Source organism: Hylobates moloch, unplaced genomic scaffold (assembly GCF_009828535.3).
Source record: "Hylobates moloch isolate HMO894 unplaced genomic scaffold, HMol_V3 SCAFFOLD_16, whole genome shotgun sequence".
Lineage (NCBI taxonomy): Eukaryota > Metazoa > Chordata > Mammalia > Primates > Hylobatidae > Hylobates > Hylobates moloch.
This window is the reverse complement of record NW_026652291.1, coordinates 36,995,518-37,021,201: the sequence shown is the minus strand read 5'-3', so window position 1 is coordinate 37,021,201 and position 25,684 is coordinate 36,995,518. Positions and strand designations below refer to the sequence as shown.

General features: G+C 40.8%; 1 protein-coding gene and 1 pseudogene across 4 annotated transcripts in view; one reads left to right on the top strand and one right to left on the bottom strand.

The window, feature by feature from the left end:
- Positions 1–25,684, top strand: part of RAD51B (RAD51 paralog B) — a 730,112-nt gene that overhangs the window by 592,663 nt on the left and 111,765 nt on the right. For all 4 annotated transcript variants that reach the window (XM_032179312.2, XM_032179313.2, XM_058429428.1 and 1 more), the window contains exon 9: positions 6,650–6,753. In XM_032179312.2, coding sequence (XP_032035203.1) covers positions 6,650–6,753 — 104 coding nt within the window. The remainder of the gene's footprint in view (positions 1–6,649; positions 6,754–25,684) is intronic.
- Positions 16,777–17,399, bottom strand: LOC116484511 (peptidyl-prolyl cis-trans isomerase A-like; annotated as a pseudogene).

Here is a 25,684-nt window from a genome sequence, read left to right as displayed (position 1 = left end):
ATATGCTGTCTTTCTGGAAACCTCTTGCCCTGGGTTATCACTGTACATCAGAACAGAGGAAGCCGGGTATGGAGCCTGAGTGACATGCAGAGCTCAGATGAGTGATAAGATCCTCATGACACACTTCCATCAGTGTCCTCCCAGAGATGGGCCTTTGAGCTCTCAAGGCCCTTGTGGGCTGGCAGAATAACACGTTATTTGATATGAGAGACATGATAAGCCCAGAGAAAGCTAATTGGAGTAGTGGTTAAGACTCAGTTGGCCTGGTTTCTAACCCTGGCTGTGTCAGTAACTAACCATGTGAACTGGAGTGACTTAGTTTCTCATAGCCTCATTCTGTCAGTAGGGATGTTAATATTACTCACTTCATAGGATTGTTGTAAGGATCAAAAAAGATGTAACTAAGATATGAAGCTCAACAAGATTTAAGCTTACATAATACCTAGCACATAGTACCTTAAAAAATATTGCCTTTCCACCTTGGGCAACATAGTGAGACTCTGTCCCTACAAAAAAATAAAAATAAGTTAGCCAATCGTGGTAGCATGTGCCTGTGGTCCCAGCTACTCAGTAGGCTGAGGTGGGAGGATTGCTTGAGCATGGGAATTCAAGGTTACAGTGAGCTATGGTCATACTACTGCATTCCAGCCTGGGCAACAAGGGAGACCCTGTCTCAAAAAAACTTAAAAATTGCCTTTCATTATCATTAACTTTCAAGGCCTTACTGTTATTACTTTTATGGTGGATTAATGTTTGTAAGCCCTCCTAAAAATACAAATGGATATTTTTAAAGTCTATAGTAGACTACAGTCAAGCTTGCTCACTCAGGGTTTCCTTTGGAAACTTTTCTGTGGTCATCTGTACTCATGGCCCTTACTTAAGACTTGGGTTTACCTGTCCAGAAAACAACCAAATACATGGGTACTTTTTTATACTATTCTTATTGGTTTAGCGACGTGGAGTCCTTTAAATAGTTGCTCCTGGCCCAAATGTGGCTCCAATCTCTGAAGACATCCTGTGTCTTCCTTTAGACCTAAGAAACTCCTACGGTTTATCACCAAAAAAAAAAAGAAAGAAAAAAGTTTGAGTGCTTAACTAGCAACTCCTAATTATTCACATGTAGCTTTTTCTTGACAGACTTTAGAGCTCAGCCTCCCTTGATCCCATCACTTAGCAGGCATCTAAGCAACTAACTTCTAGAGTTTACTTGAAAAATGTAAACCTATTAATTTTAGTAAGCAAGATAGAATTAAGGATGTAAATCTGCTGCCAAAACAAGGATACAATGTGATTCAAAATTTAGTGGAAATAACTTTTTAATTAGTCATTTAGTCAGTATTATAAGCATCCTCTGTGTCTCAGACCTTGTGTTAAGTAACTCAGGCATGCTGACATACATCGGTCGTGGGTTTGGCCTCTTTATAATATACAGTCATACGTCACTTAACAATGGAGATGGGTTCTGAGAAATGCATCATTAAGCAATTTTGACATTGTGTGAACATCATGGAATGTATTTACACAAACTGAGATGGTATAGCCTACTACAAACCCAGGCTATATGGTATAGCCCATTGCTCCTAGCCTACAGACCCATTCAGCATGCTGCTGTACTGAATACTATAGGCAATTGGAACACAATAGTAAGTATTTGTGTGTCTAAACACATCTAAACAGAAAAGGTACAATAAAAATGGTAAAAGGATTAAAAATGGTACACCTGTGTAGGGCACTTACTATGACTGGAGCTTATAGGACTGGAGTTGCTCTGGGTCCGTTGGTGAGTGCACCTACTGATGAGTGAACATGAAGGCCTAGGACACTGCTGTACACTACAGTAGACTTCATAAACCCCATATCCTTAGGCTACATTCATTGATAGAGACATTTTTCTTTTTTCAGTAATAAATTAACCTTTCATTACTATCACTTTTTTACTTTATAAATGTTTTAATGTTTTTAACTTTTTGATCTTGCAGTAACATAACTGAAAATACAAACATTGCATAGCTGTTCAAAAACATGTTCTTTATATCCTTATTCCACAAGCTTATTTCTGTTTTTTAGATTTTTTTTACCTTTTTAAACGTTTTTGTTAAAAATTAAGACACAGACACACACATTAGCCTAGGACTACACAGGATCAATATCATCAATATCACTGTCTTCCACCCCCCATCTTGTCTCACTGGAAAGTCTTCAGGGGCAATAATACGCGTGAAGCTGTCATCTCCTACGATAACAATGCCTTCTTCTGCAATACCTCCTGAAGGATCTGCCTGAGGCTGTTTTACAGTTAACTTCTTAAAATAAGTAGAATATACTCTAAAATCATGATTAAAAGTATAGTAAATAGATAATACATAAAAGTATAGTAAATACATTAAAAGTATAGTAAATACATAAACTACATAAAAGTATATATAGTAAATACATCAATATAGATATGATAAAAAATATAGTAAATACATAAAAGTGTAGTAACTACATAACTGGTTTTTGTATTTACTAAACTGGTTATTATAAGTAGAATAGACTCTAAAATATTGATAAAAAGTATAGTAAATACATATACTATAATGAGATCAAGTATTACGTACTATACATAATTGTATGTGCTATACTTTTATACAGCTGACATTATAGTAGGTTTATTTACCCTGCATCACCACAAGCATGCGAGTATGCATTGTGCTATGATGTTACCACTGCTGTGACATCACTAGGTGATAGGAATTTATCAGCTGCATGATAGTGTTATGGGGCCACTGTCATATTTGCAGTCTGTCATTTGCTGAAACATCATTATGCAGAGCATGACTCTGTATTAAAGATGATAAGAAAAGCACACAAATAATATACCACAGGTAGAAAATGATTATAATATGAGACAGTAAAATAAAGTATTATAGAAGTTTACAGGAGGAAGACATTATTTCTGTGAAGATTAGAGAAATTGGCACATAGGAAGTAGCATTGAAGGCAGAGTAGATTTGGGACATGTGAACATAGGGGAGTTCCAGGTGAGGGAGGGACATGGGAAATACGTGATTAAGTAGGAACACAGATGTGGGAAATGGAGCAAGGGGAAGAAGTCTGGAAGGGCAGGTGGGCACAGGGTAGAAAGTCCTTGAATGCCAGTGTTAGGAATTTAGAATTCTCTGAAGGCACTTGGGAGCCACTGAAAGGTTTTGAGCCTGCTGGTTGTAAATGGGAGGGTGGTGTGCTTAGGTATGTGCTTGGAGGAGGTTAATCAGGTAGTAAAACAGAGGATGGCTTTAGTACGGAGAAAGTGACAGCAGCACAGACAACAGGCAACTAAAGCAGTCACACCAGGTGAAAGCTAATGTGGGTCTAAGGTTGAGTTAGGAGGAATGGAGAGTTAGGAATGGATCTAAGGGTGAGGTAGGAGAAATGAATGGATGGATATAGGTAGGATTTTACAGTTAAATCAGTAAGACCTCTCAATTTATTGCAAGTGAGAAGCATGAGAGAAGGAAACATTTTGAAAATGGAGCTGAGTTTTTAAACCAGATTTACTGGAGGGTCAAAGGAAGGAACAGAGATGGAGGAGTAGATTTATATGGGAAAATATGAGCCTGCTTTGATGATACTGAATTTGCAGTGCTAAAATTTATGATGTAGGCTTGCAGTTCTTGTGGTTAAAAGTGGAAGACAAGTGTTGAGACAAGCCAAAGGTTGTGACAAAGGCGTAGAAACCGTCCACCTTGTCAAATGGGCTCTCATCCTTTTCAAAGTGGAGCCATGACATGTAGAGCAGACACTGCAAGCTTAATGGGAATGAGGCATATCTGGCTCAAAAGCATGTTTATTTGTGTGTTTTTAAAAGTGTAAATACTGAACCAACATTTTAAAATCAGGAAATTATACTTAAGGCATTGATTTCTGGCTTCCGTTTTAAAAATCAAAATTGCACTTCATGCAATTAAAAAATCATATAACTATGATTTTTAAAAATCAAAAGATGTGATTATAAGTGTTTTACAATTTTAAAATAAATAAATAAATAAGACGTGACTAACTATGAACTCACATTGCCACATGACAACAGCTAGAGCTGAAGAGAGACTGCCCCCTTGAGATCCTGGATGAATTCTCGAACTCACCACAGTACTCACCACTTCCCCTCATCTCCCAAGGCTGTAATTGAAAGTCAGTTACTAAATCTATAGAGAAAAAAAAAAAATAGGCCAATGGTTGCCAAGAGCTGGAGGTGGGCAGGGAATGGGGTGTTGGGGACTGATGGACTGTGGGTGTGGGGTTTCTTTTTAGGGGTTTGAAACGTTCTAAAGTTAATTGTGGTGATGGCTGAACATCTCTGTGAATATAGAAAAAGCCGCTGAACTGTACACTTGAAATCGGAGGAAGTATGATAGCAAATTATCTCAATAGAGCTGTTTTTCTAAAATGCAAATGTAGTTGCTATTGCCCTTGCAGTGTTGGTTTTCTTATAGTAGAAAATATTTTTCTATAAGTCTATTTCTATCAAAAAGGGGAAAATGAAAAGTTAGACTGAGAGGGTTGTGAATTTCAAGAAAAATGGTAAAGACTATATCTCTTAGTGGGGGTAAATAATTTCTACATGTTAATATGCAAGCACCTGGCCTCTTTACTAATGCACATTATTTTCCTGGATACTGAAAGCATTTGGTATTAGACAAGAAAAAATGTGGTCATGCCCCACTCCCTAAGGTCCACCCGCAACTAAGAAGAAAGAGAAAACAAAGGCAGAGAAAGGAAAGGAGTAATCAACATGGTAAAAGGAGAAGCAGAAGAGGCCAGTAGATTGGATGCCAAGGAAGGGGGAAGCTTTATCAACTGCTGACAAGAGGTCAAGGAGGATGAGGCCAGGAAAGTCAGGAGGTCATGGGAGACCATCCAGTGAGGGGGCTGAGAGAGGTGAAGCCAGAGAGAGATGCAGAGGCAGCTGACAAAGTGCTCAGAGTGCCTTGTTTAGTAGATAGTATTTAATCTCAGGCATGAAGGACTACTGAAGGCGTTTTAAGTAGGGGAATGATGTGATCAGATCGGAACAATCTAGATTATTTGTTTTTACATTAATTTGTGCATGTTTTGAATTGTGTACATGATGAACTGAGGTTACCCCAAATTTTATTCTTTCTTACACTAGATTCTCTTTCAATCTGATATCCCCAGGCTTGTTGAGACCTTGGTTATTGATTTCCATCTCATTCATTCCTGTTCCTGCTTGAACCAGGAAATATATATATGGTTGGTGTTATCTGACCCAAGGGTTCTCAACTTCAGCACTGCTATATTTTGGGCTGGATAATTCTTTGTCGTAGGATGCTGTCCTATGCATTATAAAATGGTTAGCAGTATCACCAGCCTCTACCCTCTAGATGCCAGTAACACTGCGAGTTAGACATTGCCAATAAAATCACCCTCCAGTCAAGAACCACTGAACTACATTTGTCTGTTACAGCATTTGGGCCCAAGTGCTTGAGGCCCTGTGCAGTTAGTAGACCACCCTGAAAGGTGTCTGCCCTGGAAAAAAAAAGACCAATTCCTACTCCACACTGAGGCGTACAAATTAGATGATGTAGTAAGGGGACAACAGATGACACACTCGAGGCCTCATTTTGTTTTAGCTAATTCGGTGGACTTCAACCTGTATGTAGTCTCCTCATAGAAAAAAGATCGTATCTGGAGGCTACAAGGCACACTAAATGTCCAACTGTGCCCTCCTAAGGTTAGGATTCCTGTCATGGCCCAGGGCCAAAGTGGGTTCAGAGGAGGCCTTGGGCACAGGGCACAGGGTTTCAGAGGAGGCCTCGGGCACAGGGCACAGGGGTTCGGAGGAGGCCTTGGGATGTGCTGGACATGATAGTGGGAGCTGGCGTCCATGCAGCAGGACTTGTTGGCTTGCCTTCAAGGGGAAGGAGTAGGTAGGGAGCAGAAAGGGTTTTCTCATGGTGATGTCAAGAAGGGTCAGTAAAGCTTTGGAGATGTAAGTTGCAACTTGGAGGAGGCTAGGAACTCAGATAAAGTTTACTTCAGACCCTCCTCCTTAAGGGAAAGTCTTAGAAGGTAAAGGAATGTTTCTCTTGGAATAGGGATGTCTAAAACAGCTTACCTATGAAATGTTGAGATCTTCCAGATTCCTTTTTTGGGTGTGTGTATACGGGCGGGTGAGAGGACCAGGGAATTTTACATGTATATGCCACCATTTCTATATTGATAAGGAAAATTGAGTTAAGACTCTTTTCAAGCTAAAAATGTCTGACAACTCTATTAAACTAAGACTATTTCATAACTGGTTCTTATTCTGTGGAGTAGCATTATGCCTTGGATATTGAATGGCTAGATTTACTAGTAGCAATGGCTCTGAGCTGTCTTGCAATGCAACCTCTTTTTGATATATAACGCTGTTATTATTTGGCCCAGTGGTGGTCACTTTCACCAAGGCTGACGGAAACCCCTGCTGGTTTTTAGTCTCATATTCCTTAACCCCTCTCCTACTTCACTAATTCCTCAAGTTCTGTGGTAATGAACTGAGCCCCCAAGTACTCTCTGGACTACTGGCAATGAGTAATGTCTGGACTTCATGTGAAATGCCATCTCAAGAAAGGGCATCTGAAAGCATGCTTTTACCATTTCATTTCAGGCACTTCTGGATCCAGCTGTGTGATAGCCGCACTAGGAAATACATGGAGTCACAGTGTGAATACCCGGCTGATCCTCCAGTACCTTGATTCAGAGAGAAGACAGGTGGGTGCTTTGACAGTATTCTCTGACTATGAAGGTCGGGGAATGAGGCTGAATGAGACTGAGCAATCTGAGCGTCTTCTGAAAATGCTGGCCACATTGTCTGTCCTGGGCCAGCAACAGCTAGTAGGGCATAAATAAACCAGCATTTCTGCTTGTCCCAACATCAGTTATAATAAAATGGGGAGACAGGTCACACACAGGAAAAAAACATAAGAATTGATCCCACAGGGTCAGCATTTCTCTGATATTTGTAAGTGACCAAGGACCACACCTCTAAGGGTATCCAATTCTCTGTCTCTAAATGATCATTTCACTTAGATTGTATTTGTTGAGGACTAGATAATTTGTATATGAATTAAATAATGACGATGCTTTTTCTTGAAGTATGTGTACTTTGAAAATCTTAGGCCAGCAGATGCTGCCAGGTGAATAAATTATTCCCCAGATACTAGGTACTTTTATATTAACGCATACACCTGTAGTGTAAAGTTCTGAATGATGCTAGAGAGACCTCCAAATGGTTGATCACTTTCTCAGAGTTCCCTATTTGTGGTTTCTATCCTGGCCAAGATTGAGAATCCTTCCCTTACATCCAGAAAGTTTACTTTCTACCTCCTTTCACGTCTTCTCTCTTCATTCTTCATTCCAAAGAAAAGCGCACCACTGTCTGACCTCTTTGGTAAAGCTTTGGTAAAATGTTTCATGATAAAAAAATTCTTTTTCCTAATGACTAACTTCAACTTTATCCTGCCGTGTGACCAGATTCAATCTAGTTTCTCCTAAAAGCAGGAGGAAGAAGAAGACGGGCGATTATTTTGATTTTTTGGATAGGACAGAATTCAGAAGCCAGATTTGCCCAGCTTGCTAAATATATATCAAATCCAGGCTATTCAGATACAGAGGCATGAAATGTCACACTGGTGATCCTTTCTGGAGAAAATGGCAGAAAAGGTGTTGTTGCCTTTACCTGCATTAGGTAAACTGGCTCTTTTTCAAGGAAGCAGGAATCATCAAAAACAGGCATGAGCTATTGCCTGTTCTAGACATAATTTTCCAAACCAGAGAATTCTTCTTGGTTTGCTTTGGACTATGTAAATAATATTCCAGCTTGGTGATCAAGTCAGCCATGTCCTGAGAAGATAGAGCTGCTTGTTTCTATTCAGGGAAACATTCTTGAGTTTTCAGGCCCTGGAATGCTCATTATCTCAATGGCACCTTTTCCCTGAAGAGTCTGGTATCCTAGGTTCTGAAGCTATTATTTCTCTTTTTAGTGGAACACATTCCAAAATATTCCTGGAGAATCTAATGACCTTTGGTAGTAAATCATGTTAAATAGCTGTGTTGCAGCTTTCAGGGATATCATTAAGGATTGTCGAACACGCCTATGTAAACTTTATCAGAGGAAGCAAAATTCCTTGTGAATCAATGTTGAGTCATTCGTTTTCATGGATTCTTGATCCCACTCCTTGAAAACTTGGAGTTTATCTCTGTTTTAGGTTTTAGATTTTAGAAGCCATTCTTACTGTAACACACGGAATTTGTGATTTCTTCTATTATATATGGTATCATGGATTCAAGGCTCCCAAATCCTAGTTTTACTAATTCCAGTTAGAATTTATAAGTGAATAAAGAAGTTAGAGCCATATTTTTATTTTTCTATTTTTCTTTTGTTTCACTAAATTAACCAGTCAGTGTCAACAGGAAGTAGCTGGTAGGACAAATGCTATTTTTTTTATGTCTCTTTGGTGACTGGAGGATGTTGGTGGCTCTTGGCTTTTGGCTGATAAGGTCAAATGCAGGCCAGTGGTCATAAGAACCAGGAGCAAAGTGTAAATGGATCAGTGACAGTTCATCAACTCCCTAGATGGGTCAGTCTTGTTATCTTAATTTACAAAAGACAACTTGTTACTATCATTACTAATCAATAAGGAGCAGACTTAAATGCCTTGGAATCATGTTTTCAACCAATAATTAGAAATTAATGTAAAATATGGCCAGTGTTAAAATGGCCAACCCAGGCAAAGAACATACATTTAATTAATCTATAGAAATATGCATGCCTTTTGGGACCAGTTGTTAAATTTGTGACCTAATAACTAGAATAAAGTTTGATATAGAAAAAACATGTCTCTGTCTAGTGACCTTATCTTGCCTTAGCAGAGGGTGTGCTTAGTGATTCCCTGAGTCTTTCCTGTGGTCTTATTTTATGAAAAACCCTAGAAGCCATACGAAGCGAAGGCTTTTCTGGGTATGTACACAAAGCAGTACTTTAAAGCTAACCTTTAAGGTAATTGCACGAAGTAGTACTTTCTTATAACACCATTTAGTAGCAGAACGTGCCTGGATAATTCTAGGGTAGTAAGACCTCTGGGCCACTAGCCACTTAGAGAAGATAACAGGTATAGTTTTTTGTTTTTTAGGATTTTTTTTCAATGCCCAAGCAGAGGCCACTGCACCCAGGGATCAGGGTTATGGGATGAGGATTATGTTTTATCCCATTTCTATGACATTGAGCTCTACACCAGGGCTCTTGAATGTGAGGCTTAGTTTCAGATCACAGGCCTGGAAGGGGGTCAGGTCAAGCTGAGCAGACCTTCAAGCCGATTAACCCAAGAGCTGAATTGTGTTGTCTGAGGGAAGGAGTCCTCCCTGGCTGATTATTTTCTTTACACCCTGGAAACTTTACAAAATTTTATAACCAAGAAAGAAATCTCCTTATCAGGGCCACAAGCCAAGTTAATTTTCTTGCTTATTCTGCTTCAGTGTTTGCAAAAACTCTCTTAAAAAGCTGGAAAACATTTTCTTCTGGACTAATTTAGCTTTTTTTCCATTTGACTTTTATTTACTCTTTTCCTACTCTGCTTCAATCCTGCCCCACCCTTTTTGCAACATTTTTATTCTTACCAAAGACATGTTCTTAGAGTAGAATTAAAATGGCCTCTCCTACTTTTTGTAGTTGTTGTTGTTTTAAACCATCAAAAATATGTTTTGGTCTACCCTGTGCATGGTATGGGAATATAAAGAAGTAGAAGACTAGTTCCTGCCCTCAAGGTCCAAACAAACTAATACTGAGGTACTGTCACAAGGCAGTGTTTGATTTGTTGTCTAATGAGTAGTTAAAACAGTAACTGCTTTGAATGTAAAGGAAGGTAACATCATCAGAGGCATATTAAGTCTTTTCAGGAAAAGGTGAGACTTCAGTATTACCTTAAAATCAGTGATTCTCGGCAGGACGCCGTGGCTCATGCCTGTAATCCCAGCACTTTTGGGAGGCCAAGGTGGGTGAATCGCCTCAGGTCAGGAGTTCGAGACCAGCCTGACCAACGTGGTAAAACCCCATCTCTACTAAAAATACAAAAAAAGAAAAAAAAAAAATAGCCAGGCGTGGTGGCACATACCTGTAGTCCCAGCTACTCAGGAGGCTGAGGTAGGAGAATCACTTGAACCCAGGAGGCAAAGGTTACAGTGAGTAGAGATTGTGCCACTGCACTCAAGCCTGGGTGACAGAGCAAGACTCTGTCTCAAAAAAAAAAAAAAAAAAAATCAGTGGTTCTCAAACCTGGCTGCACTTAAGGCTCATCACAGGAGCATTTATACCAATGCCAATGCCCCACCCTGACCAGTTAAATCAAAATCTCTGCCAGTAGAGCTGAGCATCAGTGTTTATTTTATTTGTAAAGCTCCCCCATGTGATTCTAATGCTCAGCCAAGGTTGGGAACCTCTGCCTTAAATAATAGATAAAATTCAGGTAGTCAGAAAGGGGAGGTGCTGGGGTAGAGTGAGCTGCAGCTGAAGAACAGCAGGATAGGCTGCATCGTCAGAGGGCACAGGCTGGGTTTTGCCTTGTAACAAGAGCAGAGGGTTTGGGCGCTCATTCATTTGACAAACCTTTATTTAATCACCTCTTCTCTGCTAGTCACTGTGTAACTAGTTGCGCTGGAGATTCAAAAAAAAAAAAACAGTTAAGAGATGGTTGATACCCTCTGGTTGTTCACAGTCTACTTGAGGAAACAGATAAGCATGTAAACCAGACTTGCAGTAAGAGCACAGTGAATGAAGTAAGTCTAGAGGAGATGGGGGGTCCTGCCACTAAGGAAGGTTCTCTAGCAATTAATGAGGCAGAGCATGCAGAGAGGAGTGGCCGAGGCCTTCACTTGGGAAACTCTTGCCATTACCAAGTGCCTTCTAGCGAGGGCTGGAAAAGCTAAAGTAAGGCTGGTTATGCTTGATAGAAGGAAGAAAAACTCGATAAAAACATTCACATTTATACAATTTCTCCTCAAATCCTCATGAAGTCTGGTCTTACAAACTGCAAATGGGATTGTATAAATTTTCAAGTGCCCTAGAAAGAGTAACAAAGTAAATGAATCCTGACTAAGCCTCACACCCCCTTCATGAAATAATTATTATGACTCTCTTATTTCAACAAATTGGAAAGAGGTCTTTTTTTCATATAGGAGGTTTATTTAAATGAACTTTCTAATAATATTTTCATTTCTATTTAGGAGGCACCGTGAAATTATGGGATGCTTGAGGGGCGAGCCTAAAGTACCTAGTAAATTGTTGACAGAACCAATATCACTCAAGCTGCTGATCCACACTTGAATCTGTAGGCTTTTCTCAAAGTCCTCGTTTTGCATCTTAGAAGTATTGCATCTTGGAAGTATTTCTTTGAATCTTGGAAATATTCAGTGTTTCCTTTCTGGTGATAGGATTCTCAGTGTCTGTTTTATATTTTCGAAGACTCAAATATCATCACTGTGAAGACTTCCCTGACACCAGCTGTGATCCGTCCCTCTTCCCTCTGGCCCACACTTGCACCTGGCCCTTGTCTCTATTCTTAGACTTCTGAGCCCTGAATTATGAGCCCCTTGAGATCTGTAACTGAATTTATCTGCATACCCTCAAATGTAAGGGCAGTGCTTGACACTTACACAGTAGATACATTTATTTTGAAAGAGAGAGAGAAAGCAAGAAAAAGAAACGCACTCCCTGTAGCTACTCGTGAACCCAGTCTTGAAGGACGAAGGACTGCTTATTTAGAATCATTCCTCCGCATAGAAATTGAGTTTTACAATTTAACCATTCCTTTAAAATGTTAGTAATTGTCAGTTTAAAATGTTAGCATCAAACCTTGCAATTATAAGCAGATACCTAAATAGAAATACTGTAAGAATACTGAAGATAGGAATACTTTTTGCAGAACCAGCCTGCTGGAGTCTATGGGAGGATGGGAGTCAGGCTTCCCCTGGAATCTTATGGGATAGCCTTTGTGTAAGCAAGCCAGAACCCTAAACACAGACCCATGCTGAGGGAGAGAAGGGGCTGCAGCTGCTTTCAGGGACCAGATAGCATGAGGAGGGTAGGAAATCTTTGTTGCTGTCTTCTGCAAGTCTTAACTTCTCCTCTCTGTAGTTGGACAGGCTTAATGAAAGACTGAATAACTAAAGAAAAGTTGATGCATTTTTTTCCCAGATAAGCTAAAGGGTAGATTTGGGGCAGCATGTCAGGCTTATATTCATATTCACCCAAAGAAAGACATTGAGGATGATGTTTTACCTGATGTAAGTCATAGTTGTATATCTCCCTACTCCTAGATTCCTCCAAAGAAGGATTCAGGCTTAGTTGCCCTAACTCAAAAGGAACCTCTCTCCCTTGGTGGCATGGTTCCAGGTCACTGTACTTGTTCTCTTGTTTTCTACTCCAGCTCATCTGCTGTTTTTAGGCAAGGAGAATTATGTGAGTATGTGTGTGTGCGACTAGATCCCGCCAGAGGAGAAGTTCGGCTGTGCTGCAGGGGTAGATGAAAACTCTTTTTAAGCATAAATACCTACAGAAATAGCAAAGGGAACATAAAATCCAGTCAAGTACATTGTCTTGGGTATAAGTTTCTCCTCCCTTTCCAGAGCTGCTCAAGTGTGAAATCCAAGCCCCTGCCCACACTCTTCCAACAGAAGTGCTCTAACAGGTATTAAGTGGATTGGGGAAATAAATAAAAGGGGAACCCAGAATGGTGGCATTCAAAGAATCCCTTTTTTCAGGCAATGTATTGGCACTAGGCACTAGGCAAATGTATTAAAATCTGAGGAAATCCTACGGAAAGTGTGTGGTCCCAGTGTATGAATACAATGAGCTGCTACTCACAGTGCAGGGACTGAGAAAGGGCAACACAGACACCCAAGTGGACATCTCCCATTTCCATCTCCACATTTGAGATAAGAATACCTGTATCTTTCCTACCACCCACAAACAAACAAGCAAACCATGGGGCTCCCTTTGAAAAAAGTCAGTATATCCAAGAAATCACTATTTCTGAATGAGCTCAAGTAGAAAGAACTTTCTCTTAAGAGGGTTCCGTTGGAAATTGCCAGCTGAAAATACACAGGTACAAAGACTCCCATGCTGGAGATGAAGGGTCCCCTTTCCCATGCTTTGACCACGATAGACCATGTACCTTTGCTGAGGGGGAGAGTCAGTCTTTCCTAGGAGATTTTGAGCCAAATAAAATAAAAACAAAGCAAGGGTGAGAGAACCACCATGATGTTTTAAACATTATTTTTTTATCAAATATAGTTATAAAATTAACCGTTACCACCATTTCAAAAAGGTAAAGGCACTTTAACACCAAAAAGTAGAAAGGACATATCTAGGAGAAAGAAAACATGTATTAATATATTTAAACTGAAAACATTTCTTTTTATGGCAGACTTAGCACATGTCCGTCCTTCTCTCTTTGAGGCGCTTGAGCTCCGACCATCACGGGACAAATGACTGGTCCTCTTACAGAGCATGTAGGTGGTTTACCCTTTAATGAGCCACTCATTTCACTAGCATTTTATCACCTCTGTTGTTCTCCTCTAGCTCTGACTTATTTTATTTTTATATGCTGTTTGTCTGGTACCAATTCCCCTTGTGCAGTGACCCTGCCTGCTCTAACTTGCTAAGTAAACTAGGCCAAATACCTGGGCAGGAGATTTCTAGAGAAATCTGAGCAGTTGCAGGAAGTAGAAGAGACACAGGGCTTTGGAACCAAATTGAAGACCCTGTTGTCTGGCTTGGGAAGAAAAATATTTTCAGTTGGGAAACAACATCAGAAACAGCTATGAGATCTCTTGGACAAGGTGCTGCCCTGAAAGTCAAGGACCTTGAAGTTTATTTGGCTCATTTGAGAATGAAGATTGGACAGGATGTTGTATTTTAGCCTTAGCTGGTTAGCTGTGAGTGAGAAGAAAATGGGCAACCTCACTGGCTAGGGAAAGTAAAAAGGAAAGAAGGGTTCAATACCTGCCTAAACTATGAACTGATTTACAAATGAATCAGCACTTTTACTAGAACAAAAAGCATTTAGAATATGACAGTGCCCGTCTGAGACATAGTCTAGAGATCATCTTCTCCAGTGAGTCTCAAGTACAGTAAATTTAAAAATCCCAGGTGTTTGTGAACAATGAAGATCCCAGGCCCCATCCCTAGTGCTGGATTCAGTGAGGGCAATGCCAAGCCTAGGATCTGGGGTTTTTAGCAAGCACTTTGGGTGATTCTTACATGGGTGTTCTTCAGTCTCGTACTCCATTCTAGCCCCTTTGTTTTACAGATGGCCGTAAGCAATTGATATTAACTAATTTATTCAGGGTCACACAACTAGTAGGTAGCAGAAATAGAACAGAAATTCAATTCTTTCAATTCTGAATGTGTTATTATTTTCACTTTACTCTGGTGACTTTTAGTAGATAGATTCTAGGCAAAAAAGTCCCCAAACCCAATCAAATTGTTGGGTTTGCAGGTGATATATTTATATCTGTCATGACTTTCAGTGGTTTATAAAGAGATCCTAAAGAACTGTGCAGGAAAAAAAAAAAAAATTTAAGCACCATCTCACCCCACATTGCAATCAATTACAAGATAAAAGTCATCTTTTAAATTCTTGAGCCGAAATCTGAATGTGTGACTTTTTCCAAGTTAAACTTCACAATGAACATGAACTCCCCAGTCAAGTGACTTTCCTTATAGACAACATCCGGCCAAAGGGCTAGCTATGCTACCGCTCTCCTACAGACGGCCATTTCTGCTCATGGACGTTCCCCTTAAATCCTGGCTTCCTAGTCCCCATCTTCATAGGCTAAAGATGTACAATGGGAGAACCAACTTTGTCTGATCTTGCGAGCATGGGAGAAGCTTTTTGGTTATCGCATTTTTGAGTCAATCAATCTTTATTTTGATAAAGCAGGGCAGGACAGAGGGAGGAAGAGTGGCTGAGGGCAGGCAGCAGCCTGTGCGGGAACCCATTTCCTGCCATCCCAGGGTCCCATAGTTGATAATGGACAGCATCCTTGCTTGGTTCCTGTGCACCAGGTGATACTAATTTAAATTCCTCTTTATTTTCTAGTGATGGAAAGGAGTTAGCCTTTACTGAGTACCTATGAGTTTGCAGGGATCATTTTTGACCCTTTGTGTTTTATTTCCATCAAATTCCTCCAATAACCTTTAGCATAGATCTGATCATCTCTATTTTTACAAATAGAAGAACTTAGCTAATAACATAACTCGTATTCAGTGATAGCATCAATATTTGAAACCAAGTTTGTATTGTTCCAGACCCTCAGTTCTTTTTCCTGTACCATGTGCTCTGAGATGTAAGGTGATGGTTGTGTTATCAGAAAGGAATCCCAATCCAGACCCCAAGAGAGGGTTCTTGGACCTCAGGCAAGAAGGAATTTGGGGTGAGTCCATAAAGAGTCTACTCTGTGCCAGAGTTCATAGAGTAAAGTGAAAGCAAGTTTATTAAGAAAGTAAACGAATAAAGTATGGCTACTCCACGGCAGAGCAACCCCAAGAGCTGCTGGCTCGCTATTTTTATGGTTTTTTTTTTTTTTATTATATGCTAAACAAGAGGCGGATTATTCATGAGTTTTCCCGTAAAGAGGTGGGCAATTCCCAGAACTGAGGGTCCCTCCCCTTTTTAGACCATGTACAGTAACTTCCTGATGTTGTCATGGCATTTGTAAACCATCGTGATGTTGGTGGAAGTGTCTTTTAACATGCTAATGCATTATAATTAGCGTATAATGAGCAGGACACCAGAGATCATGTTAATCATCATCTTGGATTGGTGGGCTTTGGCCAACTTCTTTACTGCAACCTGCTTTATCAGCAGTGTCTTTGTGACCCGTTTCTTTTCTGACCTCCTATCTCATGCTGTGACTTGGAATGCCTAACCTCCTGGGAATACAGATCAATAGGTCTCAGCCTTATTTTTACAGCATGTTTTCAAGACGGAGTCACTCTGGTTCAAATGCTTCTGACAGTTATCACTGTTTTAATTTAGGAATAAAATGAGGTTCTGGAAAAGGAGGCCTTGACTTGGTGATGATTCTGCTGGGTTGCAATGAATGGTCCTTATTATCTTCCTCTCTGACTTTCCTGAACGGTGATTAGACCTAGAATGTCATTTGGTTTACATGTAAAACTTAGTGAGTTATGTATTAGAATAGCACCTCCCACCCTGGGGCAGGAACATGAAAGCAAGGAGATGAGGAGCTTCTTCTTGCTTTTTTTCTCTTGCTCTAGGCATTATTTGACTTTGAAATACTCCTGGCATTTGCCTGTGGTTCTGAAATGCCCCTTCTTCTGCCTATGTGTGTGAGATTTGAAAGCTTATCACACATGTGGCCAAAGCAGGTCCAGCTTGGAGCATTCGTCTTCTGGCTGCTGTTGCTGGGGGAGTATCCCTACCGTGAGATGCTACACCACCTGAGCCTGTGGCCTCTGCTTCTCTCCTGGGGTAGCTGTGGCTGTGAGGTGCACAGCATGGTACAATGCTAGTTTTCATTTCCAGTCCTTTCTTGATGTCACTGATGGGTGCAATGAGTGGAGTGGGGGGACCTCAGGCCCTTCCAAATTCTTTTTTTTTTTTTATTTAGTTTTTATTTCATGATCGTAAACTTAACTCTGCAATCCAGCTAGGCATGGGAGGGAACAAGGAAAACATAGAACCCAAAGGGAACTGCAGCCGAGAGCACAAGATTCTAGGATATTGCGAGCAAATGGGGTGGAGGGATGCTCTCCTGAGCTACGGAAGGAATGGTCTGGTGGTTAAGATAAAACACAAGTCAAACTTATTCGTGTTGTCCACAGTCAGCAATGGTGATCTTCTTGTTGGTCTTGCCATTCCTGGACCCAGAGTGCTCCATGGCCTCCACAATACTCATGCCTTCTTTCACTTTGCTGAAGACCACATGCTTGCCATCCAACTACTCAGTCTTGGCAGTGCAGATGAAAAACTGGGAACCATTTGTGTTGGTCTAGCATTTGCCACGGACAAGATGCCAGGACCTGTATGCCTTAGGATGAAGTTCTCATCTTCAAATTTCTCCCTATAGATGGACTTGCCACCAGTGCCATTATGGCGTGTGAAGTCACCACCCTGACACATAAACCCTGGAATAATTCTGTGAAAGCAGGAACTCTTCTAACAAAATCCTTTCTCTCCAGTGCTCAGAGCACAAAAATTTTCTGCTGTCTTTGGGACCTTGTCTGTAAACAGCTTGAAGGAGATGCAGCCCAAGGGCTCGCCGTTGACGGCAATGTCGAAGAACATGGTGGGGTTGACCATGGCTAATAGTACACGGTTTTCCTCGGTGGCGGCATCTGCAAAGCGCCCAAATTCTTAATAGCTTATAAAATTAGGGGTAGAGGAAGCTGGGTGCGGTGGCTCACGCCTGTAATCCCAGCACTTTGGGAGGCTGAGGCAGGTGGATCACGAGGTCAGGAGTTTGAGCCCAGCCTGGCCAAGATGGTGAAACCTCATCTCTACTAAAAATACAAAAATTAGCCGAGTGTGGTGGCAGACACCTGTAATCCCAGCTACTTGGGAGGCTGAGGCAGGGAACTGCTTGAACCCGGAAGGTGGAAGTTGCAGTGAGCCAAGATCGCGCCACTGCACTCCAGCCTGGGTGACATGGCGAGACAATTTCTCAAAAAAAAAAAAAAAAATTAGGGGTAGTGGAATGGTAAGCAGACAAAAGGTTTACATTGTGGAGGTTTGAGGAGAAATGAATCAAATAAGTCTCTAGCATTCTGTTTGAATTTATGTTAGTCTGATTATGTTACCATAACATTTTATGATATGCTACACATTATCTGATGGGTGATTAATTTTCAAATGTAATACAAATCATTGAGCTTTCCTGATTTCTGCCGCTGTAAATAATTTGGAATTTTCAGTTACTGCAAAGTTGACATAGTCATTCCTTCCTTCCCGTAACCTTCACCTTACCTTGTTGTCCCCTCCCTGCCCCCAAGCTTCCCTGGATTTTTAAATCAGCCAGTGGCTCGTGGCAACTGTCTTAGAATGCTTGAAGCCGAGGTTTTTTTTCACTGAGTGTCTCTTTCTGGAAGTTTCTCTTCTTAAATTGGCAGAGCTTAAGAGTTCTTGCATCTCAGACAAAGACTGTGTGTGCTTGACTGTTGGACTCTCATTTGATTGTTACAAAGGGACAATGATTTTGAGAAAACCTTTGGAGAGCCCAGCTCCCATGGTTGTATCCCACTGCCCATTTTCTGAATCCTCAACTCAGAATTGGCAATGAAAGATTGAGCTGGGATTATGATCTGTGATTCTCTAACAGAATTCTCTGAGAGTCAAACTCCAGAAAGAGGCTCATCTTTACAAACCTTAGAGAATTAGAGCTAAGGCACCTGGTATGTCTGGGAGGGATTGAAAACAATCCCCCCAAAGCCCCGGCAGCCCTGGCTCTCTGGTTGCTATGCTGAGTCGATTCATCCGTTTATTGAGAGTCTACTTTGTGCCAGTTATTCTGCTAAGTGCTTTGTGGGCATTTTCTTTTTCAAGCCTCATGAAAACTCTGAGGTGGGTATTACTAGATATACTTTGCAATTGGAGCACATTGAACTTCATGGAGTTTGAAAATTTTGCTCTAAATCACATGGCTTCTAAGGGGCAAAGCCAGAACTTTCCTTTTCCTTTGCCTCTCCCTCCCCCATCACATACATACACTCCCTCTTTTACATCCCTAGGTTCTTAACCTTTATTCTATAAGGAGTACCATGTTCATGTAAGATTATTCATGCATGTTACTTGGAATTAATTGCAGAACAATTTTTTTTCAACCCCTGTGGTGTGGTCATCACCTTCAATGCTTATACTTGGTGGAATACTCCCTTCAAAGAGTGGAATGATCCATTGCTTCGAGAGAGCTTTTTCGATCTCTGTTAAGTAATGATTAGTTATTTCCTTGTGACTGTGTGGTTCTGTGTGGCAACAGAACACTTTTGAGGAAGAATAAACTCTATGGGACATGGTCTTCTGAATCTCACCATTCAATCAGGGAAATTTTGGTCCTTCCTCTCTGTTCCAAGTACTAGCCTTTCCAGCCAGTGCCTTTTCTGTGCTCTGGGTTTGGCTTCAGTGTTCTGTCATTTATTGTCAAAGAAGAAAGAGAAGTCTCTGTGGCATCTTGCCCACAGTGGGGACGGACCTGTGCTCACCTCTCTCCTCCAGTAAGAACCTAAGGGCCCAGGAGGTATAGTGGTGCCTCCCATAGATACTTCCCTTCCCTTATGGATGATACAGAATGACATATAAATGATATCTATTTCTTCATTTTTTTCCTTGCAAAGCCACTTTTCCACACAGTAATCCATTTCACAGTTTATCTTTAAATCCTTTCTCAGTTGTCTATTCTGCTCTGAAAGTATTATCCCAGCATCCTAATGAAGATTCCATCAATGTCTAGTAAAATGGGAAAACTCTCTAGCAGTACTATGTTTTGTTTTGGTTTTTGTTTTTGGTTTTGGTTTGTTTGTTTTGTTTTTACTGGTGCCTCTTTATAATAAAAAGATTTGGTGGCTCCAGCATGGCTTCTAACCCTTCAATAGCTGTGCCTATGCCAAGCTGTTCTCTCTTATTTGTAACTATTTATGTAGTGTTCTCTCCAGATATACTGTTCCATACTGACCTGCATTGGAATGTCAGGCTCTTCTTTGTGACTGATCTCTATTTCCTACTTGTGACTCCATTCTGACACTAGCTTTGCCTTTTTATACCATCCTCCCTACTTTTCTCATGTAGATTTGCTAAAAGATCCCCTGACTCCAAGATCCCTGTAACTGGCTCTGCTGAGTCTGTCAGCATTTGATCCATTTGACTTGAGGAGGCCAGTCCTTCTCAGGAACCACCTGTAATCTCTTTTTTTCCTTAGAGACAGGGTCTTGCTGTGTCACCCAGGCTGCAGTACAGTGGCATGATCATAGCTCACTGCAGCCTTGAACTCCTGAGCTCAAGCAATTCTTCCATCTTAGCCTCCCAAGTAGCTAGGACTACAGGTACACACCACATACCACCACACCTGGCTATTTTTTAAATTTTATGTAGAGACAGGGTCTTGCTGTGTTGCCCAGGCTGGGCTTGAACTCCTGGTTTCATGTAATCCTCCTGTCTTGGTCATCCAAAGGGCTGAGATTATAAGGCCTGAGCCACAGCACCTGGCCTATACTTATAATCTCAGTTTGAATTAAACAATAGTCTCTAGGACACCTCTGTGTAGGGGATCTTGTTACATGTTGTGGTTGTTCAAAGGCCAAGTATTTTCAAAGAAAACCCACTGAGATAAGTTGGATGAGTGACTACCATAGCAGTCACTATGACACCTTGTTCACTTTTTTTCATATCCTAATAATCTAATATTTTTCCTCAAGAAAAGATATGTGCTGTGGTTTGAATGTGTCCCCAAAACAGCATATGTTAAGTAGTAGTTTACTTAATGGCCATTATAAACTATTAAAAGGTAGGACCTTTAAGAGGTGATCAGCCCATGAGGGCCCTGCCCTCGTGAATGGATTAATGCCATTATCAATAGAAGTGGGTTTGTTATTGCAGGAGTAGGTTCTTTATAAGAAGACAAATTCAGCCCCCATTTGTCTCTCTGTCACCGTCTCTTTGCCCTTCCACCATGCAATGATGCAGCAAGAAGGCCCTCACCAGATGCTGGCCCCTTGATTTTGGACTTCTCGGCCTCCAGAACTGTGAAAAATAAATTTCTGTTCATTGTAAATTATCTAGTCTGTGGTATTCGGTTATACCAAGACAAAATGGACTAAGACAGAAAATTGGTACTAGGAGTGTGGTGGTTGTTATAATAAATACCTGAAAATATGGAAGTGGCTTTGGTATTGGGTGATGGGTAAAGGCTGGAAGAATCTGGAGTAGCAGACTAACAAAAGCCTAGATTGCTATAAATGGAATATTAACAGTAATTCTGGAAGACTCAGAAGAAGAGAATGAGAAACTTCTTAGAGATTGCATAAGTGATTGTGATCAGAATGTTAAGCAGAAATAGAGACAGTAAAGGCCATTCTTTTTCTTTCTTTTTTTTTTTTTTTTGTTTGTTTTTGAGAAGGAGTTTCACTCTTGTTGCCTGGGCTGGAGTGCAATGGCATGATCTCGGCTCACCGCAACCTCCGCCTCCCAGGCTCAAGCTATTCTCCCACCTCAGCCTCCCGAGTAGCTGGGATTACAGGCACCCACCACCACACCCAGCTAATTTTGTTTTTGTTTTTGTTTTTGTTTTAGTAGAGACGGGGTTTCTCTATGTTGGTCAGGCTAGTTTCGAACTCCTGACCTCAGGTGATCCTCCCACCTCAGCCTCCCAAAGTGCTGGGATTACAGGCATGAGCCACCGGGCCTGGCCAGTAAAGGCCATTCTGATGAGGTATTAGACAGAAAAGATGAATATCTTATTGGAAACTGAAGTAAAGGCCATGATTGTTATGAAGTGGCAAACAACTTGGTTGAATTGCATCCATGCCTTGAGGCCTTATGAAAAGCAGAATTTAAGAGCCATGAACTAGGATATCTGGTAGAAGAAATTTTAAACCAAAATATCGAAGAACTGTGCGGCTTCTTTTAACTGCATATGGTAAAATGAGAGAAGAGAGAAATAATTTAAAGATGGGATCTATAATTAAAAGGGATCTGAAGGATTCTCAGCCTGGTTGCATGGTAGAGAAAGAAAGAGAGCATTTTCTGGAGAGGAAATGTGTGGCTAAGCAACCATTTGATAAGGAGATTAGTATGAATAGAAGAAAGCCAGATACTATTCATCAAGACAATGGGAGAATGACCCAGAGGGGATTTTGGAGATTTTTGAGGCTGCCCCTCCCATCACAATCCCAGAGCTCTAGGAGGGCAGATGGTTTACAGGGACAGACCCAGGGTACCATCCACGGGCTGACTTTCCAGGGCCACTTCAGGACTCTACCTTCTGCATCCCAGAGGAGCATTTCTCTGCCACCCAGTCATAGCTCAAGCAGGCCCAGGTGTGACTCATGTTGCCACTCTAGAGGGCACAAGTAGTAAGCCTTGGTGGTGCCCACATAGTGCTAATTCTGGAGGCATGCAGAATGTATGAGCTCTTAGGCCATGGTAGCCTCCACCTAGATTTGAAAGGATATATTGGATAGCCTGGACATCCAGGCAGAAATTTATCACAGGGGCAGAGCCATGGCAGACAGCCCCAACTAGGGCAATGCTTACTGGAACTGTGGGGTTGCAGCTGCCACAGAGAGTCCCCTCTACACCTAGTATAGGTGTCATGGCAGGGTCACTTGAGACTCCAGAACTGCAGAACGACCAATGTGCAGCCCCAGCCTTGGACAGCTGCAGCAGCAAGACTAACCCATAAGAACTGCTGTGAGGGCTGAGACTAGCAAAGCCATGGGGTTGGAGCTTCCCAAGGTCTTCTGGATACAACCCCTGCCCTAGTGTGAACAGAAGGTGGAAATGGAGTAAAAGGAGGTTATTCTGGAGCCTTATTTGAGGTTGTTTTCCCTGTTGAGTTTTGGACTAACTTGGAATCAGTTACTCCTTTCTTCTTTTTTATTTCTCCCTTTTGGAATGGGAATGTCTATCCTATGCCTTTCCTATCATTGTATTTTGGAGGCACATAACTTGTTTAATTGTATAGGCTCACAACTAATGGGGAATTTGCTTTAGGATGAATCATGCCTTGAGTCTCACTCATATATGATTTAGATGAGACTCTGGGCTTTTAAGTTGTTGCTAGAATGAGTTAACACTTTGCGGCTATTGAGATGGAATAATGTATTTGTATGTGAGAAGGACATGAATTTGGGGTGCTGGGGCCAGAATGCTATGGTTTGAACATGTCCCAAAAAATACATGTGGCGGAAACTTAATGACCATTGTGATAGTATTAAGAGGTGGGATCTTTAAGAATTGATTTAGGCCATAAGAGCTCATCTGTCATGAATGAATTAATGCTGTATTGTGAAAGTGAATTTGTTATCACAAGAGTGAGTTCCTTATAAAAATTTTAGTATTGTTTCTTTTTCACCTTCTCTTTGCCCTTCCACCATGGGATGATGCAGCAAAAAGGCCATGGCAAGATGATGACCTTTCAATCTTGGACTTTCCAGCATACAGGACTATGAGAAATAAATTTCTGTTCATTATAAATTACCCAGTCTGTGGTATTCAGTTATAGCAGCACAAAATGGACTAAGACAGTATGTATTACAGCTTAAAATATTTAGTAATAAATCTTCTAGAGACTGTAATTGTAATAATAGTCCTTTGTGTATCCTCTAGCCACAGACACAATCCTCTTCTAACTCTTCCAATTTTTTTGCATTTTTAATTTTTTTAATTTTTATTTTTTATTGTGGTGAGACCACTTAACATGAGATCTATCCTTTTGACAAACAGTCTAAGAACACAATACCGTATTAACTGTATGCACATTGTCATACAGCAGATGTCTGGAACTTATTCGCATTGCATAACTGAAATGGTGTATCCACTGAAAGAGAACTCCCCATTTTCCACTTCTCCCAATCCCTGGAAATCATCATTCTACTCTGTTTCTATCTTTTTGACTATTTTAGATACCTCATAAGTGGACTCATATAATATTTGTTTTCTATGACTGGCTTATGTCACTTAGCATAGTGTCCCCCAGGTTCATCCATGTTGCATATGGCAGGATTTTCTTTTTTATATATATATATATATTTTTTTCATTATACTTTCAGTTCTAGGGTACATGTGCACAACGTGCAGGTTTGTTACATATGTATACATGTGCCATGTTGGTGTGCTGCACCCATTAACTCGTCATTTACATTAGGTATATCTCCTAATGCTATCCCTCCCCCCACCCCACAACAGGCCCCAGTGTGTGATGTTCCCCTTCCTGTGTCCAAGTGTTCTCATTGTTCAATTCCCACTATGAGTGAGAACATGCAGTGTTTGGTTTTTTGTCCTTTCGATAGTTTGCTGAGAATGATGGTTTCCAGCTTCATCCATGTCCCTACAAAGGACATGAACTCATCCTTTTTATGGCTGCATAGTATTCCATGGTGTATATGTGCCACATTTTCTTAATCCAGTCTACAATTGATGGACGTTTGGGTTGGTTCCAAGTCTTTGCTATTGTGTATAGTGCTGCAATAAACATATGTGTGCATGTGTCTTTATAGCACCATGATTTATAATCCTTTGGGTATATACCCAGTAATGGGATGGCTGGGTCAAGTGGTATATCTAGTTCTAGATCCTTGAGGAATCGCCACACTGTCTTCCACAGTGGTTGAACTAGTTTACAGTCCCACCAACAGTGTAAAAGTGTTCCTATTTCTCCACATCCTCCCCAGCACCTGTTGTTTCCTGACTTTTTAATGGTCGCCATTCTAACTGGTGTGAGATGGTATCTCATTGTGGTTTTGATTTGCATTTCTCTGATGGCCAGTGGTGATGAGCATTTTTTCATGTGTCTGTTGGCTGCATAAATGTCTTCTTTTGAGAAGTGTCTGTTCATGTCCTCTGCCCACTTTTTGATGGGGTTGTTTGTTTTTTTCTTGTACATTTGTTTGAGTTCTTTGTAGATTCTGGATATTAGCCCTTTGTCAGATGAGTAGATTGCAAAAATTTTCTCCCATTCTGTAGGTTGCCTGTTCACTCTTAGGATAGTTTCTTTTGCTGTGCAGAAGCTCTTTAGTTTAATGAGATCCCATTTGTCAATTTTGGCTTTTGTTGCCATTGCTTTTGTTGTTTTAGACATGAAGTCCTTGCCCATGTCTGTGTCCTGAATGGTATTGCCTAGGTTTTCTTGTAGGATTTTTATGGTTTTAGGTCTAACATGTAAGTCTTTAATCCATCTTGAATTAATTTTTGTACAAGGTGTAAGGAAGGGATCCAGTTTCAGCTTTCTCTATATGGCTAGCCAGTTTTCCCAGCACCATTTATTAAATAGGGAATCCTTTCCCCATTTCTTGTTTTTGTCAGGTTTGTCAAAGATCAGATGGTTGTAGATGGGTGGTATTATTTCTGAGGGCTCTGTTCTGTTCCATTGGTCTATATCTCTGATTTGGTACCAGTACCATGCTGTTTTGGTTACTGTAGCTTTGTAGTATAGTTTGAAGTCAGGTAGGGTGATGCCTCCAGCTTTATTCTTTTGGCTTAGGATTGTCTTGGCAATGTGGGCTCTTTTTTGGTTCCATATGAACTTTAAAGTAGTTTTTTCCAATTCTGTGAAGAAAGTCATTGGTAGCTTGATGGGGATGGCATTGAATCTATAAATTGCCTTGGGCAGTATGGCCGTTTTCATGATATTGATTCTTCCTATCCATGAGCATGGAATCGTCTTCCATTTGTTTGTGTCCTCTTTTATTTCGTTGAGCAGTGGTTTGTAGTTCTCCTTGAAGAGGTCCTTCACATCCCTTGTAAGTTAGATTCCTAGGTATTTTATTCTCTCTGAAGCAATTGTGAATGGGAATTCACTCCGGATTTGACTCTCAGTTTGTCTGTGATTGGTGTATAAGAATGCTTGGGATTTTTGCACACTGATTTTGTATCCTGAGACTTTGCTGAAGTTGCTTATCAGCTTAAGGAGATTT